Below are 25,825 nucleotides of genomic sequence, written 5' to 3'. Positions count from 1 at the left end.
CAACTATATAAACCCCGAGATACCCTGGAGGGCCTCCAACTGTGATTTTCAGTCCAGGCACTCTTCAATCTAGTCACCACAGCTTTCTTCGTCAAACACCCCTTGACAGTCACTTCTTTGAACTTTAATTTCCCGCACGATGCTTCTCCAAGGTTTCAGGGTACAACTTATTTCACTGCTCTGCAGTGTTCGTGCTGCATTGGTAGTTGCGCAGGCTCTTACCGCAGCTACAAGCGTCGCCTCGAACGCTTCTAGTAGTGCAAGTACCGTCATTGTCACCACTCCTAGAGCCGCGGGCAGCGACACATTGTCAACAGCGCCCAGTACCCTGCTTCAGTCACCTAGCTTCATCAGTAGTGTCACCACATCGAGCGCTCGGTCATCACTTGCCACTTTTACTACCAGTACAACTACGCCTAGCACTCAGTCGCCTTTCTCTACCCTTACCAGTGGCACATCTACCTCCAGCAGGACTCCTACTAGCCCTACGACGAGCGGCCCTTCCTCGGCTCCAACTATTGTCAAACTCGACTGTGAATCGGAGAATGTATGTTGTGTGGCTCACTATTACCCAGGTGGCCAAGACATTCCCGACCTGGTTTGCTACGGTAAGTAGTAGTGGCTATACACAGTATGGGGTATTTACCTATTTATTGACATACACAGGTGATGGGACAAGGTTTGACAAAAGCGAGTTCAAGTTTGAGACATTCTGCGAAGCCAACAAGGTCAGCGTTTGGTGCTGCAGGAACTCAAAGAGCAGCCCTGGGAGGAATGACTGTCCTACCATCAATTTTGTCCCACCTGGAGGTCAGGGTCAAATTGCATAATGATTTAGTTAACGGCAAAGTTGCATTGCTGATGTGCCGACTGCCTCTTGAGAGATTTCGAGGTAACCGGGGCTGGCAGATGTGCGCAACGTCATGCATTTACGTCGCACCAGAGAGTTCTATTGTTATTCAGGCCAGCTGTCTTAGGGATTCGCTTCCAAGAAGATCTTTTCATCTATTATTCTTAAACTCGGTTTCACCTTTTTGCCTCTACCGTAACAGTATAAAGATCAACTGCTGTTTTAGTATAGTTCTATCAGATCGTTGGGCGAACGCATTCAACATAAAATCACGAAAATCGTCCTCATGCTGGGCGCGTCGAGTACTCCATGTGCCAACCTATGTCCGTTCATTGTGGAAGAACCATTAGATATAGGCCTGAAGAGGCGCTGGGACGATTTTATGGGCGTATTAGTGGCTCGGGATGGTTTCCAATTGATATTAGAGCTTGCACATTCTAGTGCATATCAACAGGATGAGAAGAATCTTGTGGCGATGGTTATGGCGGTGCGAAAGAAACCATTTGATGAGAAGACGCTGAAGTCTGAAGCAAGAGGTAAAGGCAGAGAAGTATCGAATGCCCGCAGCTTGAATTCTCTTCGATTTTCAGCGCCATGGTATTAGCATCGTGCAACTTTCTTCGTCAAGCGAGCCCGGCCGAACTCAGACGGTGGAAGGAATATTGGACTCTAGTGTCTAGAGTTGACACCTGGGGCAATGCAGTAGCTAGGCGACTTAGAACAGACTCGATGGCCTATTCTACCACGATCATGCAACGGCTACTTTCCAAACTTGCATAGTGTTGATAAGTTGCAAGCGAACGCCTTTAGGGTTCACAGTCATTTCATCATCACGCTTGCTCACACCACTTGAAATATATTCAAGGGTTCCTTCACGTTTTGGGTCCACGTTCTGAAACAATATCCCTTTGGATTCTAAATGTTACGACCTGCGACTGGTGCGTGCGACAACAAGGACTTTCTAAATTTTTGAGTTTCGAGGCATTTAGCGGACGCTCAATAAAATCTGGATTGTGTACATAAAGGAGATGCTACTTGACCGTACGAAGCGCTGGTGCAGAAAACGGTGACACTGCGTACCAGAAATGTTTCTGCCCCTGAACAGACATAAAGGCATATAAAAGTTTGTAAACCGAGGAATTATACCACTACAGAGAAAGGGGAGATGTGAGATCGCGGACGTATTTGATTTGGATGACTTCAACACGGACTAAAATATTGCAGCCCAACATCCGGTTGAGTCGTAGATTTGTAATCAAAGCGTGTAACGACGACCGAGATTCAAAGCATACATCAAATAACTTTCCTGCTTTGTAAGGCTTTTTGTTGATGAGACTTTAGCAGTTTTGTGCTGATACTAAAGGATCTAGCTACCGCAGACGTCGTGGCAGAATCCAGAAGCTATATGAGCATCAGTGAATAAGCGAAGGAACCGGCCAACCAATGCATGCTTCCTCATTCGGCCCTCCAATACCCTGGCAGGGCACGATGATTCCAATCAAACGGTTTGGGTGTCAATGTACCTGTTTTTGAGCGAATGCGTAGAAACTTTGCTCGTCGATTCTGACAACAAGACCGTTACCATCTCGTCAGTCACACATTCTGCACAAGATATGTGCATTACAGAGCAAGTGATTATTATCAACATTCAAAGTTTGAAGTTTACGGCCCCTCAGGCTATTATATAAATATAGACAAGAAGTTGATTTTGAAGAGCCATAAACATAAGGTCATGGCTCTTGGCTTGGCCTCTGCATGAAGTCCTATTGCTTCAAGAGATGTCAAGCTTAGCAGATAGTTCTGCCGCCATTGCCTGAGAGGTTCCAGGTAGTGTTATCTCCACAGGGTGATTCACGGACGGTAGTACCGTCTACCCTTAGGGTGATCGAGATATCGCGGGTGTTGGGAAACTCGCTGCGAGCTGAGATACGAACCTCTCCTCCCCCGTTGACAGTACCACCACGAATGTTGACGCCATAGCAATTTTCGATGAGGATAGCATTGTTGCCATTATTTGCGAGGTCGACAGTGGTAATCTCAACACCTCCAGACTGCGAGACGCAGAAGACACCACGGCCGCCTCCGCGGGAGACGACCTTGTTAACGCGAACGTTGGTGGTGTAGGCGCCGTTGGATAGTTGGCCGTTGTTGTTTGCCATACGGAAGGTGGCGTAGCCAGTGCCTGCGCCAACGTTGTTACCGTCGACGAGCCCGACATTCGCATTGGTGGTTTTCTGGAGTAGCAAACCGGACTCGCCAACGTTGCGCGCGATGACGGAGCCAATCTCAAGACCGTTGATGTTCCATGTCTCGACCGCGTGGCTCCCGGCACCAGTCACGGTGATGGTTCCCATCTTTACGTTGGAGTTTGCTGCAGCGTCACGGTCGAAGCGGATGCCCAAGCCACCGCTGAGGTTCATGGTGATCGTTCCCAGGTTCAAACCTGATGTTCCAGAGAATCGGAGACCGAAGTAGGGGTTGCCCGTCATTGTGAGGTAAGGGATTTGAACATTTTGGGTGTTGGTGGACTCGATGGCACCGCGTCCAGACTTGTTGCCAACATTGATGGTACCGCAGCCCTCGAAGATCTTGCCACTGCTGATGGTGATGGTGTTGGCACCAATGGAGCCCGATGCGATAACGGAAACACGCTGGCCGCTGCTGATGGAGTCGAGAGCAGCTTGAATCGCAGCACGGTAGTCGGACCCAGTGTACACGTTGGTGGAGCCTCGAGTGGCTGTGAAGGTGCTACCTGAGCCCGTGACCCTGGCGTCTGGCGTACCCGAGCCACATTGAGCCTGTACGACGGGGATGAGTGCAAGCACTGAGAGGATGAAGATTCGCAACATGGTGATCGTTTGCCCAAGACGTTGACGAATGGTAATGAAGGCTCGCTATCTCGATCTTGAGAGGTCCATGGCGATGATATGCAACTGGCGTATTTCTCTACTATATACCCGATTCGCAGGCTCTTCAATTAGAATATAAAGTAACATCATCTTGAGGCACTCCGCTAGAGTAGGCAATGCTTGGCCACGATCTATTGGACATTATTAGGGATCGCTCCGGAAAACATTTTGTAGTAAGCACTTTCATTAAACGACCCTGTTATATAAGACCTTGGCATCCGGGCGAACACACGTTGGAGCAGCATTGATTTGCGGAAACAGAGTTGCGGTGCTAGCCAAGATGCGGGCCTCGAAACGCCGTAGAGGGGTAAGCACTTAGGGGGAAGAATCTAAGTTAGTTCCTCGATGCCATGTGTTACAGCCAAGATCGACTACAGCGCCGGTACGCTTGGCGGACCGGAAGATCCAGGTTTCAATGCGTGACCAAACGTGCATACGAAGTCCCGAACCTGGGTGTGGGGTACATATGTGGCTGTATGGAAAGTCTCGGCATGTAGCCGATTAATCGAACACATCTGTTAAACACAAGCTCCTCCAGCTTGCAACTAAGCTGGTGAGGAACTGTAGTGCGACCTGATTGGAAAATGGATCAGCTTCGGCGTGTGTCCCTGGTCGGGGTAAGTTAGCTTGGCAATTGACGACTCCACCAATTCGGAAACTCGTCTGGCTTGGCGGACCAACATACTTGACAAGCACAAAATCCAACATTCCATCAACTTTATGTTAGAATCTGACAAGAAATATGACGAACATGTCATAGCAGCCGTGCTGAACATGCTAGGTACAGTTCAGATGGCGCTGATAGAGGAGCTGAGCCGAAAAGCTGATAGTGATACGGCCTAATCAGGTGGCCAATGCCGACCAAACATCATCAAAGTATTGTCGCATTCAGCTACTCGAACTGCTCGTAAAGATGATTTTGAATCTCGGTGGAGAAGGTTCCGGACTGGAGAATCAAGATGCTGATTCTCAAGACGTTAGCAACCCAAATTGCACCTGGCAGTATTGGTGGAAGAGTCCCTGCAAGTGAAATCGGGAGCCAGTTCCCACCCCTGAGGCGGCAAGTTCGGCGCTCCTGAAAACATCCTTTGGAGCTGTTGCCAAGCACAGACCAGCCCAAACAGGAAATCCATCCCTGAGAAGCGGACCTGATTAGGACATTACTAACTCTCAGTGTTGTTGCATTGCATGTAGAACCTACTTTGGTCCGAGGAACGACCCTGTTACCTGTGGGAATTTCCCAGATGAGCTTTATGGATGGTGGGAGAGGAGCGAAAACCGCAAGCCAAGCCTTGTTGTTATTATCATTATCACTATCACCAATACCATCATCCATTGCCGGACATGTGCGTGTCTAGTCACAGTATGTTCCAATGTCATTAGCCGGCGCACCAGGCAACTCCGGCCCCACTTCCCCGATTTCGTGCGCCGTGCTGCCGGCTAAGTCGGAGTAGAACTCACGCATCATCTGCGCCAGCTCGGTGAATATCCCATCGCTGTCTTCTTCCGCGACCGTCCGAGATACCAGCTCCAATTTATCGTCAATGCGGCCAAGGAGCATAGGCACGTCAATGATGGCCCCCACGGCAGCACGATCCCAGCCTGGGTCGTCAATCATAGTGGTAAGTGCTGTCATAGGGGCCGGAAGGTCCACAAAGGGGAAGTGGGGTAGCATGCACGCCCGGAACGTCGTGAGAAACGTCTCGGCTTCGACCTCAGAAACTCGCAGTTCTGGCGAGTTACTCTTGCGCGTGTGTTCCTGAATCTCACCGTTGTCTTCATTTTTCATTTCCGATTCATCTTTGTCTGGAATTTCATCTTCCCCAGCATCCGAGGGCGGATATGATGACGCCCCTGCGGACTCCGGCAGCATCGGATTTTGCCTCGGTGTTGCATCGCTTTCTATGACATTGCGCAACTGCAACTGGGATATAGGACCGTCAATCTTGCTCTCGAGCTCGGCGGTACGGGTCATCGAGTTGGAAGGTCTCGTGGAGGCGCCCCTCCGAAGCGAAGTGGATGGACAGCACTGTTTCTTCAGCTCATGACATCATTGACAGCCTTCTTGTTCGGGACGGGCCACACATTTGCGCTTCGCTTTGAAGCAACTCACGCAAGCCAGGCCGTAGGGTCCCGAGTGGCTCGGGCCTTTCCTTGCTATGGAGCCGCTTTGCTATGGAGCCGCTTTTTTGGCTGTTCAAGAGCCATTGATTTTCAACTCCACGCAGGTCAGATTACATATAGGCGAGGAATGCGCCGGACCAAAGAAAGTCCGCACGCATCTCTCGCTGTAATCTAAAGAATATACACAGAAAGCCGTATATAATCCAGGCGCTTCTACTGCTTGCCCATTATCTCAGCAAGACAGTAAAATTTGTTAGATAAAGTAAAATTACGGGTTCCAAACAAGGGGATTCAAGCCGGCTCCAGCTGGAGATTGGTGATGAGAACCTTCATCCCGACCTTGTGAGCCAGTTCCCTATCTTGGATGCCTACACCGAATTGGTTTTTGGTTTTGAGGTGTGACACAGAGCTACAACACTAAGTATGACTGGTACTTAGTGCGACTTGAGATCATCCTGAGCTACATCTCTCCTCTCCAGGATAGTATTCCCAATACTCAAAACTCCTTATCTCTCGGCAGGCTAGTTGTTGTCACTGACCGACCGAATCTTTACCTCTGTAGGATGGCGTCTCCACAAAACCCGCGACCGAAGTCCGCCCCACCAAGCCGGAAAAGAAGTGGAGCTCTTCGGAGCAATTCTGAGTCCGCCGTCTGACAGCAGCGTTGCTTACAGATATGCCAGTCTGACTTCCAGGGGTTAAACAACGATGATTCTTTCTCGCATGGAGACTCAGGCCTCTACCCGCGGACAGTACCTGAAATGGTTTCTCTAGCACAGATACGGGCTTCCAACGCCAAGCTGGCCACAACGCTCCCGCCTGGTCTCGTTGCCGTTTTCGCCGGTGCAACCAGTGGTATTGGTGAGGCCTCGGCTAAGCAATTCGCCGAAAATACTTGCAGACCGCGGATCTACTTTCTGGGGCGGTCTGAGGAGTCTGGCACACGGATCCGCGCAGAGCTGCAGAGGCTCAATGCCGGAGGAGAGTACCACTATATCAGCGTTGATATCAGTCTGCTTCGTTCCGTGGACGACGTCTGCCGTGAGATCAAAGAAAAGGAATCGGTCATCAACCTGTTGTTCTTGAGTACAGGTACAATGATCTCTGGGAAAGGCGAGAGACTGATACAACAGAGCACCAAGTAAAGGAAACTAATGCATCTACCACAGATACGGACGAAGGACTCAATTACCCAGTCGCGGTGTCATATTACGCCCGCTTCCGCCTCCTCGTCAATCTCTTGCCTCTTTTGCAGAACGCAACCGATCTGCGCCGTGTCGTGACCGTTTTTACAGCCACCAAAGAAGGCAATATCGACACGAATGACTTCCAGGCCCGTCACATTCCCATGATGGCCCAGCGCGGCCACTTGAGCTCGTTGACGACGCTATCTCTCGAAGCCGTTGCAAAGAGTGCCCCAACCGTGTCTTTCGTCCACTGCTTCCCCGGGTTCGTCAAGACCAACTACGGAAGAGACGTACCAGGAGTCGGGGCCGCGATCTTCCGGGGAGTTCTGTGGGTGCTCTTCCTGTTCATGGGCCCATTCCTCGTTACGCCCCTTGGCGAAGTCGGAGAACGCCAACTTTTCCTCGCGACCAGCGCCAGGTTTCCGGGGCGAGGCGAGAGTGGCACTGTTCTTGGCATTCCGTTGTCGAAAGATGTCGCGGTAGCACGAGGGACGGACGGGAAGAGCGGCAGTGGCGTGTACTCGATCGACAGCGATGCCGAGAGTGCACCGCCCAAGGTAGAGCAACGTTTAGAAAATTTGAGGAAAGACGGGATAGCGCAGAAGGTGTGGGCGCAGGTGCAGGAGCAATTCGTTCGAATTACTGGAAATGTTTCTATATAGATCCTGCTCCAAACCCTTCAGCTAGCCACACTTACCAAAGGGCGGTACGGTCCCACGAGAGGGCGTCGTGGCAACATATGATTTTCAACAACGTCTAGTGCGCCTGCCATGCCTCGTAGGGTTAGGTTTGCCGTTAATGATGCATGTTGTGAAAGCTGAGCGATACATTGTTCCGTGCCTTCTGAATTCTCGCGTAGCTAGGATCTTACAGAATGCTCACTCACCCTTGAATTCTCGGGCTTGCCATATAATCCATTGAAGTCCTGAGCTATGCTCTTCTGAGTTCGCAAATGTAACCAGCCTGAGGGGGGCTTATTTATTGACCGTGATTGGCCACAATGGGAGACCAGGAGTCACAGTTCGTGGCTATATTGGAAATCGCACTATGCTAACATTGTTATGACGTTCCAGAATAACACATTCTAATAAACCATCAGCCACTTAACAGCTTTAATCTACCCGGACTCTGTGCTTTGGTATTTGAAAGAGTCGCATGTGGATGGTGGAAAATTTAATGTCATTTGTATGTTCCCGGTTCATTGGCGGAGAGGAATAACATTGACATGCAATTTATGAATTTGGACACTGTTCTACGCTTATCTAGTATGGTTGCATGAAATTGTATCTTGATTTGATAAAGAGCGCGAATCTTAGTTATGTCTAAGTTGCACTCTCAGTGGACAATATGACATCCAATTCCCCTTTAAGACCTGTCAACCGCTGCAATCGTCTATGTGGCGAAGCAACATCTCTAATGTGGAACGAATTTGCTGCGTGGTAAACATATTACATAACGCGTACAGAGCCTTTCAAAGGGGCTGAACTATTGACTTCGGGATTCTCCCGGTTGAGTCTGGCTGTTTATAAATATGTTCCCTTTATCTAGCCTGATATAGAGTTATAAAAAATCAAGTTCCGTAATAACGGGTGTATAGGGCTAGTGAACTCTAGAACTCTGCCACTTCCAACAGAGTACTTACTAAGCATTCCCCCGGAACTCTCTTTTTGAGCAACTGATGCTATAAGATAGAGAAGAAGACTGTAGTATTTGCTTTTGTTCACGTAAGTCGCCGCCATATCAGCTCTTTCCCAGCACCCTTCCTTTTTCCCGACCTCACATTGAGGCTTTAGCGTCCCCATTATGTAAGTATTAGACTGGTCATCTAATTACAGCAATGATCCTCAAGTTTCAATATGCGCTTTATCATGTCAACTGGAGCAGTCTTTCTAGACACGATCTGGGACTGTTGGTGTCATGGTTTGACTCGTGGTACTAGCAATTTGTAAGAAAGAAGAAAACCGGGAGACACAAGATTCATTATCTGGGAAACATAGAAATGAATTCTGTTTGTATGATAAGAAGCATATTGCGTAATCAAGTTAAGTCAATATTCAATCTCAGGATTGAGGAAATTATCATGACTGCCATTTTTTACGTGTTTAAGGAATATACCGTGGTCGAACGAGCCGAACGAAGGGGACTCGTATTAGATCGCTTAAATATTAATCTTTGTATAGTCCACAAGAATCTCAGGCCGAAAGGCGAGGCAAAATACTCTTATCAACTTGAAGTGTAGCACTCGTGAGTAGACGGTAACCTGAGCTAGCTGACTCCAAGAACTGAAAGGCTTCAGTTACGTATGATCCCTGGGACATGCAAGAGTTGAGTCATTATGCTGAAACTATGGCAATTAGATCATTTGGCAAGCTCAACAGGGAGGATAAGATGCCATCTACTGACAGATTGCAAGGTAGAATGCGCCGATTTCATAACGCGCGAAAACGGTAATATATTTCACCTTCAAAGTATATTCATGCGGTCCCAAACCTCCCAAGTAAGTCTTTACCTATCCGATACAAGCTTAATTCGGGGTAAGCTTCAAGAGCCGGCCGTTAGCACCATCCTCGATCACCCAGATAGCGCCCTCCTTATCCTCTCTGATACCGCGCATGCGCTTACCCATTGGGATGCGCTGAGCCTCCTTCGCTGTGTCACCAGTTATGGTAACACGAACAAGTTGTTGTGAACTGAGACCTGTGATGATGGCATTGCCCTTCCAGCTGGAAAACAGATCGCCCTTGTAGATGATCAAGCCGGCTGGGGAGATGACGGGGACCCAGTTGGCCTTGGGCGCCTTGAAGTCGGGGCGCGTGCTGTGCTTGGGGATATTGGTGCCGTTGTAATGTTTGCCCTCGCATACGAGCGGCCAGCCGTAGTTTGCGCCCTTCTCGATCAGGTTGAGCTCATCGCCGCCCATGGGCCCCATCTCGACCTCCCAGAGACGGCCCTGGGCGTCCCAGTCGATACCTAGTGGGTTGCGGTGGCCCAGCGACCAGATCTGTGACTGGATGGCGCCCTGGCTGGCGAACGGGTTTCCCGCGAAGGCGGTGCCGTTGTCGTACAGCTTGATCATCTTGCCGAGGTTGCCGGTCATGGACTGCGCCGGAGTCATCTGGTTGATCTCGCCGGACGAGATCCATAGTGCGCCGTCGGAGCCGAACAGCATGCGACAGGCAAACTGAAGCCCGCCCGATGCCTTCTGCGAGTGCCGCCAGATGACCTCGAGGCCAGACAGCGCGCCGCCGCCGTTGGCGTTCAGCGTCAGCTTGGCCCGCGCGGCTGCGCAGCCCGCTCCGCCAGAGCCGCTCTCTGCATAGCTGACATACACAATGCTGTTCTCAGTGTAGTTTGGGTGCAAGGCGACGTCGTGGAGACCTCCCTGACCGCCGTAGGCGACGGTGGGCACGCCTGTGATGGTGCCCTTAGCCTTAGTGGTCGGGTCGACGAGGCGCATGTTGCCTCGTCTCTCGTTGACAAGGATCCTGTTGTCGGGCAGGAAGGCGAACGCCCATGGCTCGGAATGATCGGTGATGGCTGTCGACTTGAACGGCTGCTGGCGAGCGACCAGCTGTTCCGATGGGCCGGCCAAAGCACCGGTCACCAATGCCAGAGCGTAGGTAGAGAAAAGTTCGAGATGCATCATTCTGGGGGCGGCCTATGCTTCCCAATGGATTGCGTTCATAGACGATCGAGGATCGAGTGGCTCACATATTATACAAACTCTCAGGCTGTATGATCACCCTAGGCTGGTAGGTATATATGAAACGGGAGGACTCAACAACTCTTGGCCAATTTCAGGCTTTTGCCGGCATTTGATGATTTGATATACGTAAGGTTAAACAGAGTATTGTATTTGCACTTTATCCGATTGAGCACCAGACTTCAACATCCTATATGCCGGGTTTTGGTGAGGCAGGGGTCTTTGGCCAAGTGATGCTTCCCCCAACTACATACATTCCGCACAACCTAAATTTGGCGGTGGAGCGTGTACCAACTGGCACTTTATCTCTCCGCCCGCTCAGAGTATCCAAGAAGGGCTTACAAAGTCAGACGCAAGCTGCAGCGCGATGCTCACCTATTGCCTACCTAGGTAATAAGGAGGACCTTACCCCCAAGCTCAGTTAGCGCCATCAAAGCTTGGCTGTTTTGACCACGACCCTCTTGCAACGTCCATTGCTCTTCCTCCCCTTCCCTGTAAGCTCCAGGCGATGCCTTTACGAAGCTAGCGCATTGGAAACCATATCCCGCCATTCACCGAGAGGGATTTCATGACGAAAGGGTGGTGGTGCAACTAGAGCGATCGTGGTAGTCCAACGCATGAAAGCCGACGGCAGCACCGAAGCCAGCACCAACAAAAGCGCGGAAGACTTCAAAGGCGAACGCCTTTGTCAAAGCTTCGACTTCCCTGGGGCATTATTAAACTAAACTGGTAAGAAAACCGTAGTACTAGTCGGCTGATGTAACTCCGAGCATGACATCGCGCAAGCCGGCACTGTAACTCACTTCTGCTGCGCAGTTATAACGCTCGTTTACGGAGTTTGTTGACCGGGTTTTATTGGGAAGGTGGGGACAATCTGGGCGACCAGCAAAGAAGATACCGAGTCTCTCTATACAGCCCAACAACAGACACATGACAATGATAAAGTTCTAGAAAGAGAGGCTTCACGGCCATGATTTGTCAAAGCTCAGATTTGCCAATTTTTGTGAGCTGAAAAAAGCTTAAGAGAAGTTTTAGACGTTTGGTGACGGGAGGTCATGTGACTGCCACTATTTTGGGACCTGACATTTGGCATGCGTGCCTCCATTTTCGGCCCCCAAAACCTCACTGTTTGGGTGACTCTATGCCAATTGGACAAAATTTGTATGCAGTGTTCTCGAGGTCGTACCATGCGTTGAAAAAGGCGTGTATTTGGGCTTAAATATGGGCATTGACGACCTAAAACTCGGCCTGCGGCTCCTTGCACCATCTCCGAAGCGTTGGAGTGCCGCTATTCAGGGGCTTTTTTTTTTTCTATCTTCAAGTGACCGGATCGTGGAAAGGATAGTAGGAGCGAAAATAAGATGTGCGATGGCGAGAATCGCACCGGTCAGGTACCAGTTGTATGCGCCGTTCTTGCGAAGAAGGAAAGGCTCGCTCTACATGATGAAGAATGATGACTCAACAGTGGCTCGAATAAAGGTCAGCAAAATCAATACCGCCTGAGGGAGGAAATAATTTCAGTAAGAAGCTTGTAGACGGTTGCCATGGACTTGAATGTCTTTCTTGAGAAAGAGCCTCAAGAAGAGCCACTGATCCCACGCAAAGAAAAGACAACAAGTCGAGGAGATGACTGGTACGAGGTACACTAATGTCCAAAGCTTGAGGAACCGATTAGCTCACGATGTCAAGCTTGTTTGCTTTGACACTTGCAGGGAGTAAAATAGCTATGGGGTACATACAGAGAATCGGTATGTTTTCATAAAACATGCCGGCAATGTGACCCAGGTCACTAATGGCCGGTATACATGAAGGCTAACGGCGGTTTACTTGTAGGCTAAGCATGAAACTAATACATTGTCAACCTATAAACAGTGTGTCTATTTTTCAATGCAGGAGGATCGACTAGTAGATATATGCTTTAAGTATGGGCTTCCAAGTCATCGACTTGCACGACATCAGACTCGACCAGAAGGATTTGCCGCTATCTGGTGGTGCTTTGAGCAAGAATATATTCGGAGATCATCCTATGTATCCGGTCCGCCTCACCGCACTTTCATTGATATTGGAGATAGGACCGCAAATCAAGTCGTGGCGTGGACAGGTTAGCTAGGCGTATCATGTAAAAGCGCAAAATGCGTCCCCGCACAGCAGCCACTGTTTAGTGAGCAGGGATTAGAATTGGTTGCAGCCCAGACACGCGGTAAGGGATACTGCGTGATTGGATGCTCTCTACCGCCTTGCATAATACAGACGAGTCCTACTCATCCTACCGGGCGACGTGCCCGTTCTGACTCCTTGCATGCTGCTGTAGGAGTTGATTCGTATTCGACATGTTGCTTCATCCCCAAGTGCTGCACGAAACCTACCGATTGGCCGTGATCGAGCCGCGCGTATTTGGCGGCTGCCGCCATTTATACGACCCGATCACCACCCGACGCCATGGTAAGAAATCGATGGAAAGGTGAGACGAAGACTTGGTTTCCGCAGCTCTATTTGCGCTTGCTCGACTATTCATAAAATTGGCATCAAAGGACGTCTTGAAGGTGTCCGCCTACCACTATAAGCTTGACAGCGTCAGCGACGACGATTTCAAAAAAATGGTTTCATGAGGAGCTGACACCGAAGTGAGTTTCGGTCGTCAAGAAGCACCAAGTGATCTGATATACTGTGGTATGTCTACGTCCATCTGAGACCATCTAAGCTGGAGTTGCTGACATATCGTGAATTAGACCAACACGCCCTCACTGATCCATTAGGCTTTGGGCGCTGACTTAGAGGAGGTACGGCCGGGCTGGCAATTGGGTGGGGCGGATGCAATCTTGACGTACTATGTTGCTAGCCTCGAAGACTTGAGGAAGCTGCTCAGTGACCCGGATTATCAGGAAAAGGGGCGTGATAGCGAGAAGGGATGGATCGATTCATCTAGAGGAGAGATCCGCGTCGGTTGGCAAACGACGTATTCCGAGAACGGCGAAGTCGTAAACACCCGAGAGTAGACATCAAATTGGCGATCAACAGCTGCACATGTACTCAAGAGATTGGTGGTCTGTTGGTAAGGTGTTGATCCCCTGTTGGCTGCGCTATCCCAGACGAGTAATGGAGAAGGGCCATATGGCGCTTCTGATGATATGAAAGATAGCGGGGATGATTGATGGGTGGTTTCCTGTGAAGCTGGGAGGATTGAGCAGCTCTACTTGAACTGCCCTGCAAAGTCTCCCAGAGCGCCAGCTGAGTCGCATACCCTTTTAGTATAAGTGTAATCAAGGTGATGGTATTAGTGATAAAAGTCGATGCTTGTGGATTAGACGAGAAGCTAGCCATCGACCGCGAAGCGCATGATGCCGGGTGTTATCGAGCTATAAAACCCAAGTTTTATTTTATTTTCCTTTTTAACTGGAGGGAAGGTTGCCTTCAATGACTTTCTACGACACATCACGTCTCTGCTCCTTGATGTTGGCTATCAACGTTTAAATTATATAATTTGTAATTTATGCCGCAATTAAAATTATGTTGAGATTGAATTCCTTTTTATTCAGCCACCCACAGGGCGGTTCAAGTTGACTAAATTTTTGGGTATCTTCGCTCTTCGAGAGACTAGCCTGTTCGCAGCTCTATTATCCGGCAGACTTCATGGTCTTTGATACTGGGCCTAAATAGAGCGTTCTTGACGTTATTACGGCGACGACCAGAATTCGCACTCTTCGGATGTGATTCTGGTGCGCGCAGCACAAGGCCCTGGGCCCTACAACTCCACCAAGCTCATATCTCAACTGGCTTGATCTGGACTTGAGTCTCCGGTTGTCGGGAAACCGTAGGTACCCCACTAACTACAAAAAGATATGCATCCTTATAGTTAAAGAACCTGATTGCCGGGCCTTTAGTTGCCAGAGGCATGTCGGGTGATATTTGGGCTGTATTATCACGCGCTAGGGGTTTTGGTACTTAACGAGCCGATGAGACTTCGGCGTTCATTGTTATTTGGGCCGCTTCTCATGTTAGGCTCGTCGCCGAATCATCTGGTGCAGCACGTCAAGAGAGACGTTTGGGTATATTAGGGCCCTACTAAGGCTTGAAGGTCTACAAGTGAATCATTCGGATCCAGTCCGGTCATATGGATCATTTCCCAGATTCATTGTCAGTTGTGCTTTCCTCGTCGTGGGCGACGTCTTCCTCAGTGACTCGGACCTCGTGACTGTGTTCCAACTCCGAGAGCACAACCCATGTCGGGAAGATGCAGATGAGTAGAATACCAAAGTTGATGCCGATGCTCACAAAGTGGTTGGCGTTGCCCTCGGATTGCATACTAATTGAGCTTGGGTCAGTCCATCTGTTCAGGTTTTGGGGAGTTGATTTACTTACGCCCAAGCCACCGTCTGTCCAAGAGCTTCAAATCCACGTAGAATACCAGTGTGGTGAGACAGAGTTGACAAGTCAGTTGCATACTGGCCGACGAGCCAGTACAGAAACTGTTGGAAAGCTTGGCCCGCGAAGGTCCAGAAGAACACCAAGGCATAGGACTTCCCGAAACCTCCCTGGAACCAGTCAAAAACGGGCGACTCAGGAGCATCGTAAAACTGCTTTTGCAAGATTGTGGCCCAAATCCAAGTGCCTATCAAAACGACTACGATGGATGAGAAAGCAATTTTAGCCCTCGTCTTGATATGTATCGATTGGCGGTCGAGAAGGCCGGCAATGATGAAGGAGCTGAAGATACCGGCGAAGTTGGTGAAGAAAGACGAGAAGGCTCTCGATCTCACGGTGAAATAGGTGGTCAACCAGGTGCTGAGGAAGCCGTTGTAGAAGTAGCTGATGAAGAAGGCCGGTAGCAGGAGCAAGATACGGCGTGAGACGAGCAGCTGGAGGACGGCTTTGAACTCAGCGCCCCACGTGGCCGCCTTGTGCGTAACAACTTTGGTGCCGTCCCGGCGCCAGACCTTGTCTGCCGGACTCAGACAGAGCGCAATGGGCAGGCCGAGACACATGATGACGATGAACACGATGTATGTTGCCGAGCTGACGGAGCCGGTCGATGATCGACTCGCGTTCAGGCCGAGGTTGATAGCACCGCCAACGATCGGGCCTAGGGCCTTGGCCGCCTGCCAAATAGCCAGGTAGAATGCACGATCTGACGGGCTGGGATAACCAATGATGATGGCTGCCTCTGCAGCCCAGAAGAAGCCGGCCGAAATACCACAGATGGCACTGCCGAAGAGCATGAACCATGTCGTGGCGTTGACGTTGTTGGTGTACAGTCCCGCACCGTAGAGCGGATATCCGATAGCACCCAGAGCAAGTCCATATCGCAGGCCAATGCGGTTGTTGATAGCGCCGGCCGCAACACAGACGATGGAAAACAGCCCATAGACCAGCGCGTTAGCCGCCGACACAGCATAGGGCTCAGCGGCACCGCCGGCACCAAGACCACCGAGGGCGTCCCACATGCCCGGGGCCGTAAAAGAAACGCCGCTGGCGATGACGATCTGGAAGGCGACAGACCGGAACCAGCTATGGTTCCTCCGGGGCCCGGAGGTGACCTGGGTGATAGACTCGGCCGACATTTTGGATTGGTCCAACAACACTGGACTACACTGACCAACTTCTATCCGAAGGCAGTTGCAACAAGAGGATCGTCGGGATGGCTCGAGTCTCTCTGCAATTGATTATCCATAGGCGCAACGACACTAAATACTATGCAATGCGCCAAAAAGTTTTCCTGCAAATCAATCACGCCATCTGAGCCGCCCTGATGGTAAGGCCTAGCTCGATCCCCTTTCGGGCAATTCCTGGGCCACGGCGAGCCTCTGTGTGGACGGTGACACGGGCGCTAGTGGCGATCCACCTCGTCATGGCTTCTCAGTACGTAAATTTTACCCACGACTGCGGGCGACAGAGGTCTTCATAGGGCCTGGATTGCTTGGATCTCATTTTCAAGGCCTAGTTAGCAGTGACTTGGCTCGTTTCACTTATCATTGGAAGCCCGTGCGACACATTAAAATGACATGCTGAGCTGATTGCGAATGCGCAACTAACTTGATTGTCGAAGTCCTCTGACAAGTTGCTAGTCATAAACCAGCGCCTGGCGACGAGCGAACAAAAGCTCAGATCTGGCACGTGACTGGTTGCCGGGGATTTTTTCCCCCTTTGAGCGCGCACGTGACGTAGTGCGACATGTAAAAGAGTCCAACTTGCGTTGCCCTTGAGAATTGCTATCTGTCAAGGTATATGCAGGCCCTGTATAGAGAAAGCTTGAGAAATGCATAGTAGCTGTGTTTACTATGCGCTAAAATTGAACATTATTGCGTCGCGGAGTTCGGAGTAATTTGCCGGAATACGGGACAAGACTGATTATGTATTCATCGTATGCGACTCTCACCTAAGACGGAGCTTATCCGGCGTCGGGATTCAACCACCAGATCTTTCTCGGGATAAGCTCGCCACACGGGATACCAGTTCAGCGTCACACAGTGACAAGACCATCTCTAGGCAGCAGCGCTTCCTATATGTATGCGTGTCCTTCTCATTCCCCACACGAATCAATGGTGCAGTAGGCTTCATTGCTTTTTGCCCGTCGGTTTCAAATCAGATTGCCAAACCCCGCATATCAGAGGCTTGCCGCAAATTCGCGACTTGCAATGGCTGGAAACAAGTTCCATATTCGGGAGGAATGTTCTCAGGAGGATGGGGTTTTCTTGCTTGCCGCATTCGACTCAGCAATACCACACTTGGCTTCAATCGGCAGTGGCGCGCAATGGGGCTCACAACTCTTCTCAGAAAGAAAGGACCGCCGGCACAAAATGCACGAGGGAATTACGCTTTCCGAAGCGTCCCGCCTGAACAAGGGAGGCAGCGAGGTCGGGCGACTTTTCATTGCTGAAGTAGAGGTTGATGATGCACGAGACCTGCAAGGATTATCAGTTCGAACAGACGGTCAAGGGAGACGCTTTCTCCCCGTTGCAGCAGCAGGTGTACGGGAGAACTGGCGGCCGGACTATATCAAGGTGCACGAGCATCTCAAACCTATATTTGAGCAGGCAGATGCGGAGGGTGCGGCCTTTTATGTCGACTTCTTGATCTCTGATTTTAGGACCGGCGATGCACGTAAAGGGGCCGGTGCCGCGCTGATTCGAAAGCTGAAAGAGTACTCAGTGTCCAGAGGGGCCAAATCATTGTTCTTAGACTGTTGGGATGGGAACGGCCGCAGTCTGTTGAAGTAAGTTTGCCGAGCCATCCTCGATCGTCACAATGGTTTCAATAGAATGCTGACTCAAAGTAGTTTCTATATTGGCCAGGGTTTTGATCATGTTGCGGACTTTTCTAATGAGAGGCCTGACGCCGAAGATTGGCATGGTTGTCTTGCCAGGATGAACCTTTAAAGCTTGACAACCCCCAAAATGCGAATCATTGCGAGTAACTCATGCATGGCTGCGATGCAAAGCTAACCAAGACGGACACATGTCTCATAAGTAGATAGTAATACGCACCGGCTCGCTTATAACTTTAGAAAGCCTTCGCACCAAGAAAGTGTGTGACCGTCTCACGCACAGTGACGCACTAATGACAACCTCTCTGCCCCTTCCCAAAAATGATGGGCAAAAAATAAAAAGAAGAAACCCTTGTCAATCAGCCTTCACAATGTGTGCCAGTTGGCTTTGGATTACGTGGGGTCCAAGGCTTCAGGCTGTTGGCTGCCGTATGCAGGTCACGCGTCTGTCAGCATGCTGGCGTGAGGCTGATCTTACATCAGCCAGTGGCTTTCAACACAGCAAACCCTCCTTATGCTGACTACTCTGCGCGTGACCGACCAGTCAAATCCTTTCATTGATCATTTGCATCCGCTGTGGCAAAGCCTCGACCAAGACTGCATGTTTACATATTGTTGTTAACCCAGTGGCACCAAGGGCATCGTACGAGGCAGTAAATTCTCAACAGAGCTATGTATCACTAGCACAATTGATTACAACTAGTTGCCTTATAGCCTGTGCAATGACGCCAGCTCGGTGTGATTGGGTCTTCCGAGCTTCGATGGGACTACTCAAGGCCGCGCCACAGTGTAAGGCACTGCTGGTCATGAGGCCGAGAACCTCATTTCACCGCCGTATGCGTCACGGGACCTGCAGCTGCCGTTACCCGCCTCCTTAGGCCTTGCGATGATGGTTCACACATTGGTAGACCAAGAGGAAAACCAAGTATATATATCGCAGTCGATGCCAGCGTAGCAATGTTTTCGTACTCCAATTTCACACCCAACCATTCTCAACTACTATTCATACTCTCAACTTTCGCACCCTCTCATAGTAAAAATATGGCTGATAACGTTGCCGAAACCTGTGTGCCCACACCCCTTGCTCACGGTGAGCAGGACAAGGCTATTCACGAGAGTGCTTCTGTCGCATCTGTCGAGGAATTCAGTGTCAGTGCCGCTGCTGCTCTCAATGGTGATCAGGCCAAGGCACTCAAGATTCACAATGATGGCCGCAAGACCAAGGGCTGCCCAGCACTAACTTGGGATGCCGGTTTGGCCCAGCATGCTCAGCAGTGGGCCAACCACCTGGCCCAGATTGATAAGATGGAGCACTCCTCTGGCAACCAGCGCCCTGGTGAGGGTGAGAATCTTGCCTGGTAGGTTCGCCTTTTTGATGCTTCGATGTATACAAAACTGAATCGGAGCACTATAGGTACTCCAACTCTCCCAACGACCCCCTTTCGGGTGGAGCCCAGATGTGGATGAACGAGGCCAAGGACTACCATGGCGAGCCTATCGGACAAGGGAATTTTGGAAAATATGGCCATTACAGTAAGCTGTCCTTATTTTTCTTCTTATATCCTAGCACCTGATTGATAAATGAGCTAACCAATAACTACACAGCTCAATGCATGTGGAAATCCACCACCAAGCTCGGAATGGCCAGTGCCAGATCTGCCAAGGGTGGCACTTACATTGTTGGTCGATACTCTCCCCCTGGCAACTGGACTGGACAGAAGCCCTACTGAAGAAATCTGAATATCATCCTTAATTGACGCGCATCACTTTCAGTGCGTCTCAGAATATCCTTGGACGCGCTGGTCAGCGTCTTCCTACCTCGAACAATGACCTTTAGTACCATCTAGACAACAAAATACAAGGCAATACATCCTCCCCAAAAGCTCGATATGATGTGATGAAAGAGTGCTGTTTCAAATAGCTGCATGTTCACAAATGGCATTTTTATTTACCACCACAACCTGGTCAGCTACGTACTTTCGTGTACTGTTACGCGTTCTATAAACCCCCAACGGACTGGGCCAATTGTAAGTGGTTGATCAGTGTCTTCATTGATCAGCTACGAGATTGCTCTGTAGTGATGCCGGTTTGCTTGATTCATTATGTAGGGTTTTCGAGCCCATCAACCTCTCGTCCCGTTCTGTAACATCTGCAAGGGGCACGGTGCAGGCGTAGGGATACAGTAGTGCAGATGCTAAGGGGACAAAAATCCCCATAGTGGATCGACTAATGCCGACGTACCACGCCTTAGGCTTAGCCAGGGGAATCGACGCTTTGAAGTGGATCCTTGCTTGTGACCCAGGCCCGCCAAGATGTCAACCTTTGTCAGCCGGGCTCCCAGCAAGGAAGAGAAATGGAGATTGGAAGCATCGAAAGCTTATATCTTCATTCTGTGATAAACTTCACATAGCTGGGTGGCGTGGGAATTATTCAGTGCTCAACAGCCAATAGAATACCTTGGACTGCTCAGCAGTTCTAGCTAAATATTTTATGGAAAGCTGTATGATCGGCTGCTAATAACATTACTTTTACAATACATGAGTCGAATGCAGGGTAATATGAGTCTACTTGCTAGTCAGCTGCAGCCAATGACTGGAAGTCATCAACAGTCCTTGACCACAACGGGCGTGCCAAGGCGAATGATGTTGCGCCACATTCCAGTAGCTCATATTCAACAACAGCTGAACAATTAGCGACATCAACGCTAGCTGTGGTGCAAATTGGCAAGAAGAAAGTGCCCCGTCTCTTCTGTGATGCCAGAGAATTGTATGTAAACTCTACGTTTCCCGACCTGTTCGGGCCGAGACACTGCCTCCTAGTTAACCCAACACATTTCTACCTCTCTGACAAGGCAGTTAATTTACTGCCATTCCGTTCGCTATGGGATCAGCGTTTTCATTGCAGGCGCCCGAGTTGGCTGCTGGCCTGGCAAGTCATTCTTTTATCGGGGCGCCGACGTTCACCAGTGGCTACACTTTTGCGGTCGACGACACCAGAAGCTTCGGATTTCTGGCAACTGTCACGCAGTCCACTGTACCTACATCGACGATCGCTATTGACTTCCCCATAAAAACGGACAATGCAGCGACACGGACAACTGTTGTGTGTTCCATGCCTACCAGCTCTGCCTCGTATGCCACCTCTTTGTCGTCATTTGTGTCTTACTATTTTGTCAACAACGAATATACATCTTCAACAACAACACGTACTTTGACCACATCTGCATACTATACAGGTAGTTTGCTATGCCCTATTGCGAACTCAATCATTGGCAGCGGAGCCGCAACTTTCCGGGTCAGCAGCGAGGTTGTCTTTCTCGAAAGAACCGATACCTACTTCCCAATGACAACTTATGTAAGTATCATCTGGAGAGAAATTTGAATGCCTTCCAGCGGCGACAAGTTCAGCATGGCCTATCCCCGATTATTGCGCCCCACAACTACACTTTAAAACACGACGTACTCATCATGAATACTTCTTAGGACTTATACTTTGGCACTCCAACGGCTCCTGGCACCGTCACGGAGACACCTACTATCAATGAGCCTACCCCCACAGTGCCCTCGACAACAATTACAGCAACTACCACAAGCACTTCCATCGAGACAGACACAGTCATCAAAACAGAAACTCAGACTTCTTTCGTCACGTTGAGCTGCTCTGCGTCCAGCACATCATCATCGGCTTCCTCGTCATTCTCAACCTCGACCGAATCATCTACCATCTCTTCCAGCACGGAGAGCTCCACCTCTTCGGTGTCTACTGAATCCTCAGTTTCGGAGTCAGTAACGATGTCTTCTTCGACGATCAGCTCGACATCTTCAGCTTCGGTCGAGTCCTCGTCCTCAGAGTCGTCAGCATTCTCTTCCACCACGGTCAGCTCGATTTCTTCAGCTTCGACTGAGTCCTCATCGTCAGACTTAATGCCAACTTCTTCCAGCGCAGCCACCTCTTCATCTTCGGCTGCTACCGCGTCCTCTTCTTCGGAGTCAGCAACTCGTTCTTCTAGCGCCGACAGTATCACGTCTTCTGCCCTTATCACCTCTTCGTCATCTTATAGCGTAACTTCCATGACTACCACTTTCAGTACTTCTACTGTCTCATCGTCAACAAGAAAGCCATGCGGCGGCAGCAAGCGGCAAAAACGACAACAGAATGCCGACTTTCCGTCGCAGGAAGGTTACGGCCCGCCAACCATTTCCATCGCTATATTTACTCCCACTTCTACCGCTGAAGCTGTTACGATCATTCCTGAGCCAGTGACATCGGGTGAGGCCACAGTCACTGTGGACGCTGGCTTTGTTGTCACCCAGACGGTCATCGTAACGAACACCGTTCAGGAGCAGGAGACTGGAACCATCTCATGTGGCATAACAATCACTCCGTCGGCTTCAAGCACAGAGACAGCTACAACCTCGTCGGCAATCCAAATAACATCTGCACCTTGATTAACAACCGGCATCCACTACGGCAAGCGCCAGTGTAACGACGGTTCTCGAGGATGAAGCAGACTTTCACGTTTCTCCCCCTATCGGTTTGTTGGTTGCGGGCGCACAGAATGGAGCCATATCACACCGGTACACTTTCAATATCGATGGCTGGCTGTCTCCTGGAAGACTATGCTCGGAAGCGGAGCATACCAACGTTGCACGGATAGAGGGTTGATGTGCTTGGTCTGTGTGTACACCAGACTGTTATTGAACTAATGATACCACCTACCAACTGATATCCTGGATATCTTCTGGGGATCGATATTTCCGATCTCCAATCCTTTACTTCAATTCCAGGTATGAGTCAAGTTGAGAATTGAGATGCTCAATTCGGTAAGATAGAAATCAATATGTACAATATATTACAAACATTGATCCAAATCATCGGAATTTCTTTGTCGCAGGATTGCAGTGACTGTCTTACCAAACGATGCGCTGTACCGTTGGTGTCTTAGAACCGTTTCATCTCACAATGCGGGCCCAATACTTCTATTCGAGCCTCGCTCGTCATTAGAAACGGTGTACTCGGTCGTGACGTAGATATGGTTTTCTTGTCTCGGAACATATCGGCTATATCGAGAAACACCAGCTTCTTTGTTTACGGCCTCAATATCCCTTGCGTGCAACCTGGGGAAGTCGCGATCTCCTCGCGGGTAGGGTAACTCTAGAGATCTCTCATCGTCGTCCGTCTGAGGTTGCTGACCCTCGTCGATATAGATTTGTTCCTTAGAGTCAAATGCTGTTCCGTTTGGAGCAGAACGTATGTTCTGGCCGGTGCCGCTCCGATTGCGAGGGTATGTACCAAGCTGATAGGATCCACTGTTCTGACCCTTGCTATAATCTGGTTTACCTTGGATCTTGTGGCTAAAGCTGCGGACTAGAGCATAAACCATTGGCATGTTCGTGAGTACCTCTGAGACGAATGATTCTCGGATCGACCAATAGCCCGATTGAGACGGGTCTGTATTGCCAACCTTGTGAAAAATCACATGTCAGTGGATTTATTAAGCTATTCTTGGGGCACAACCTTACTGTAAGGATAGAGACACATCTCAAGATTCCGAACGCCATTTCGACGAAAGCGCCACTGAATAGCGTAAGAACCGCAATTTTCTTCTTTAGTGGGAGACCAGAACGCCAAATCATCTACAATGCATTAGTGGAGAACATGATAGTCATTTTGGGGGCATACAGGTAAAGGAATAGCCATGAGATAGAAATCAGTGACAGTGTTCATTGCCATGACAAATATAGTTTGCAGTGGGGATATGGCCGGCATGCAGTTGACTACACCATTATCAGCGAACTACTCTCAAGTTTGGGTCATCATGTTGTTATCTCACTGGGAGGCTCGGGGTTTATTTGCCACTGATGATTAAATGGAATGCATTTGAAGAATGCCACCAGTAAACATGCAGCATATGTGATAGGCAGCACAACAACACTCCATCGTATCAGAAGTCGGCGGTCCTGAACACCGTCGCTATTGGGAAATTAGAGAGCCATTGAGACTGTGAAGCGCCTAGGTGACAACATGACTCACGTTAACCTGTTGTAGTACAAGGCCCAGCAAGCTTTGAGGAGCCAAAGCTGCGTTGTATAGGTGAGCAGACCTCCGACGTGGGTTTTCGAGCCTGACACGCGAAGATAGTATTCGTTGCTAGCCGGGTCGAGAGTTGCTCGCTGTTCGGGGGTCATGGCATTGTTGGCTAGGCCTTGCCAGTATGCCACGACTGTGTAGCCTAGGTAGAATTCGAAGGTTGTGAAAGCCTAGAAATAGCATATGAGCGCTCGAAATCAAATAATCGAGGTTATACACGCCGATACTCCGAAGTGTTGGGACCTAATCGTGAAGGAAAAACCAGTTAATAGATCGATAACCTTACCGTAACGAAAGCCATTAAATAGTCATCCAAAGCGAGCCGTTTCCATCCCACGGTGGAGATCCGCTGATAAAACCGTAGTCCGGAAACGAAGAGCGCAACTCCCGCTAGCGCCCAGACTTCCGTTATGAAGTCCATTGCTCGCTTCTCAGATTCTGCTTTAGCTGAGTCCGACATGTTGAAAGTTACTGTGTTGGTCGAATATATGGTTAATAGGATATAGAAACGAAAGTTTCTGAGAGAAACTGAGCCACCGGAAACTTTATTAACACGTACGACGGACAGACTTCTTATTCAACTGTCTGCCGTGACTTGTCATTAATGCTGTCCGGATTTCCGCAACCACCATCCCTATAATCCAGCAGAGTATTCATATCAAGACACTATGATCGTAGACCGAAAGGCATTCTCAATCTTCTGGTTGATCTTAGCCACTTCCTGAAACCTAGCCCGGGGTGCGGCCAGAAGCTCTGGTTACGCTAGGAGTTCATCACCCCGGCCTCATGAGCATGAAGCCTGGCGCTCAGACTTCATCGGCCGTTCGCAATGTTGAGATATCTGTCGGAGTGGGGAATAAAAGTCCACAGTGGGAGAGTTCCTCCATGTTCTAGTGAGGCACATGCACTTCGATGGAAATTGCCTGCCTTCTTTTTCTTTCTTTTTTTCCCGACCAAATGATAGTATCTTAAATTCTACGAGCTCTTGCTTAACTGGGGGCTTGGGTTCAAACATGCCAATATGCAACGTCTTTTTACTTTATTTTTCTTATTTTTCAGCATCTCGATTCTGCTAAGTCTGCAACGTCGAACGGCAATGTGATGCCCGAGACGGCCCCTGGCCTTGAGACGAGAAGTATGCCAAATACATACAAGCGCCGGGCCATAGTTGCACCGTCAAGACCCATTCCTGCAAGATGCATTAATTCTCGTTCTCGTCGCACGGAATGGCTTCCAAGCCGAGCTGCTCGCTACGTGCAGAGAACCCAGGGGAGCAGCAGAGGGTCCACATCAACCAAAGAACTGGACCATGGCTGTGTTAGGAACAATGGCTATAATTCTAAGATATGGGTCCTCATGTACGGTGCCCCGCGGGAATGTGTCGCTGGGGTTCTGCGCGTCGCATTCCGAGTTTGTGCTTATATCCTAACATGTCACGGGCCGAAGAGACTGATCATTTTTTACGCAAACCGCCAAGCTAATTCCACATTAAGGGAGTCCATGATTGGGCAATTATATCCAAATTCTTTGGAGTGACACTGAATACCCTGGCACCTCGAACATAAGATTGGCATGATCCACAGCCGTGGTTACAGTATGCGACACCCTCCAGCCAATGATGCCTTGGAACTAGGGTGCTGTGTGCCAGGGATACGGTTCTCCCCCCAATGACAAGGTATGGCCGTCCTGGTATCGCGGATA

At 49.7% G+C, this 25,825-nt stretch overlaps 10 protein-coding genes across 10 annotated transcripts; 4 read left to right on the top strand and 6 right to left on the bottom strand.

Annotated features, from left to right (window-relative positions):
• Positions 1-139: 139 nt before the first annotated feature.
• Positions 140-830, top strand: JN550_006433 (uncharacterized protein; the record flags this gene model as incomplete). The annotated part of the gene is made up of 2 exons (XM_049318171.1): positions 140-608; positions 667-830. 2 exons carry the CDS (start codon positions 140-142, stop codon positions 828-830), a joined length of 633 nt encoding a protein of 210 aa, XP_049171652.1.
• A 1,807-nt stretch (positions 831-2,637) lies between these two features.
• Positions 2,638-3,699, bottom strand: JN550_006432 (uncharacterized protein; the record flags this gene model as incomplete). The annotated part of the gene is made up of 1 exon (XM_049318170.1): positions 2,638-3,699. The coding sequence occupies one exon, from the start codon at positions 3,697-3,699 to the stop codon at positions 2,638-2,640; it is 1,062 nt and encodes a 353-aa protein (XP_049171651.1).
• A 1,414-nt stretch (positions 3,700-5,113) lies between these two features.
• JN550_006431 (uncharacterized protein) lies at positions 5,114-5,734 on the bottom strand (the record flags this gene model as incomplete). Its single annotated transcript, XM_049318169.1, has 1 exon — positions 5,114-5,734. The coding sequence occupies one exon, from the start codon at positions 5,732-5,734 to the stop codon at positions 5,114-5,116; it is 621 nt and encodes a 206-aa protein (XP_049171650.1).
• Positions 5,735-6,644: 910 nt separating this feature from the next.
• JN550_006430 (uncharacterized protein) lies at positions 6,645-7,732 on the top strand (the record flags this gene model as incomplete). The annotated part of the gene is made up of 2 exons (XM_049318168.1): positions 6,645-6,975; positions 7,053-7,732. The coding sequence occupies 2 exons, from the start codon at positions 6,645-6,647 to the stop codon at positions 7,730-7,732; spliced, it is 1,011 nt and encodes a 336-aa protein (XP_049171649.1).
• Positions 7,733-9,594: 1,862 nt separating this feature from the next.
• JN550_006429 (uncharacterized protein) lies at positions 9,595-10,716 on the bottom strand (the record flags this gene model as incomplete). Its single annotated transcript, XM_049318167.1, has 1 exon — positions 9,595-10,716. One exon carries the CDS (start codon positions 10,714-10,716, stop codon positions 9,595-9,597), a length of 1,122 nt encoding a protein of 373 aa, XP_049171648.1.
• A 4,173-nt stretch (positions 10,717-14,889) lies between these two features.
• Positions 14,890-16,331, bottom strand: JN550_006428 (uncharacterized protein; the record flags this gene model as incomplete). Its single annotated transcript, XM_049318166.1, has 2 exons — positions 14,890-15,076; positions 15,133-16,331. 2 exons carry the CDS (start codon positions 16,329-16,331, stop codon positions 14,890-14,892), a joined length of 1,386 nt encoding a protein of 461 aa, XP_049171647.1.
• Positions 16,332-17,567: 1,236 nt separating this feature from the next.
• JN550_006427 (uncharacterized protein) lies at positions 17,568-18,146 on the top strand (the record flags this gene model as incomplete). Its single annotated transcript, XM_049318165.1, has 2 exons — positions 17,568-17,983; positions 18,047-18,146. The coding sequence occupies 2 exons, from the start codon at positions 17,568-17,570 to the stop codon at positions 18,144-18,146; spliced, it is 516 nt and encodes a 171-aa protein (XP_049171646.1).
• A 929-nt stretch (positions 18,147-19,075) lies between these two features.
• On the top strand, positions 19,076-19,764 carry JN550_006426 (uncharacterized protein; the record flags this gene model as incomplete). Its single annotated transcript, XM_049318163.1, has 3 exons — positions 19,076-19,392; positions 19,449-19,567; positions 19,640-19,764. 3 exons carry the CDS (start codon positions 19,076-19,078, stop codon positions 19,762-19,764), a joined length of 561 nt encoding a protein of 186 aa, XP_049171645.1.
• Positions 19,765-21,665: 1,901 nt separating this feature from the next.
• Positions 21,666-22,355, bottom strand: JN550_006425 (uncharacterized protein; the record flags this gene model as incomplete). The annotated part of the gene is made up of 2 exons (XM_049318162.1): positions 21,666-22,010; positions 22,278-22,355. 2 exons carry the CDS (start codon positions 22,353-22,355, stop codon positions 21,666-21,668), a joined length of 423 nt encoding a protein of 140 aa, XP_049171644.1.
• A 636-nt stretch (positions 22,356-22,991) lies between these two features.
• On the bottom strand, positions 22,992-24,584 carry JN550_006424 (uncharacterized protein; the record flags this gene model as incomplete). Its single annotated transcript, XM_049318161.1, has 6 exons — positions 22,992-23,498; positions 23,557-23,670; positions 23,717-23,811; positions 23,868-24,007; positions 24,068-24,294; positions 24,411-24,584. The coding sequence occupies 6 exons, from the start codon at positions 24,582-24,584 to the stop codon at positions 22,992-22,994; spliced, it is 1,257 nt and encodes a 418-aa protein (XP_049171643.1).
• Between the last annotated feature and the right edge of the window lie 1,241 nt (positions 24,585-25,825).

Source organism: Neoarthrinium moseri (genome assembly GCF_022829205.1).
Source record: "Neoarthrinium moseri strain CBS 164.80 chromosome Unknown scaffold22_Wmoseri_CBS_16480, whole genome shotgun sequence".
Taxonomy (NCBI): Eukaryota; Fungi; Ascomycota; class Sordariomycetes; order Amphisphaeriales; family Apiosporaceae; genus Neoarthrinium; species Neoarthrinium moseri.
This window is presented reverse-complemented; position numbering and strand designations above follow the sequence as displayed.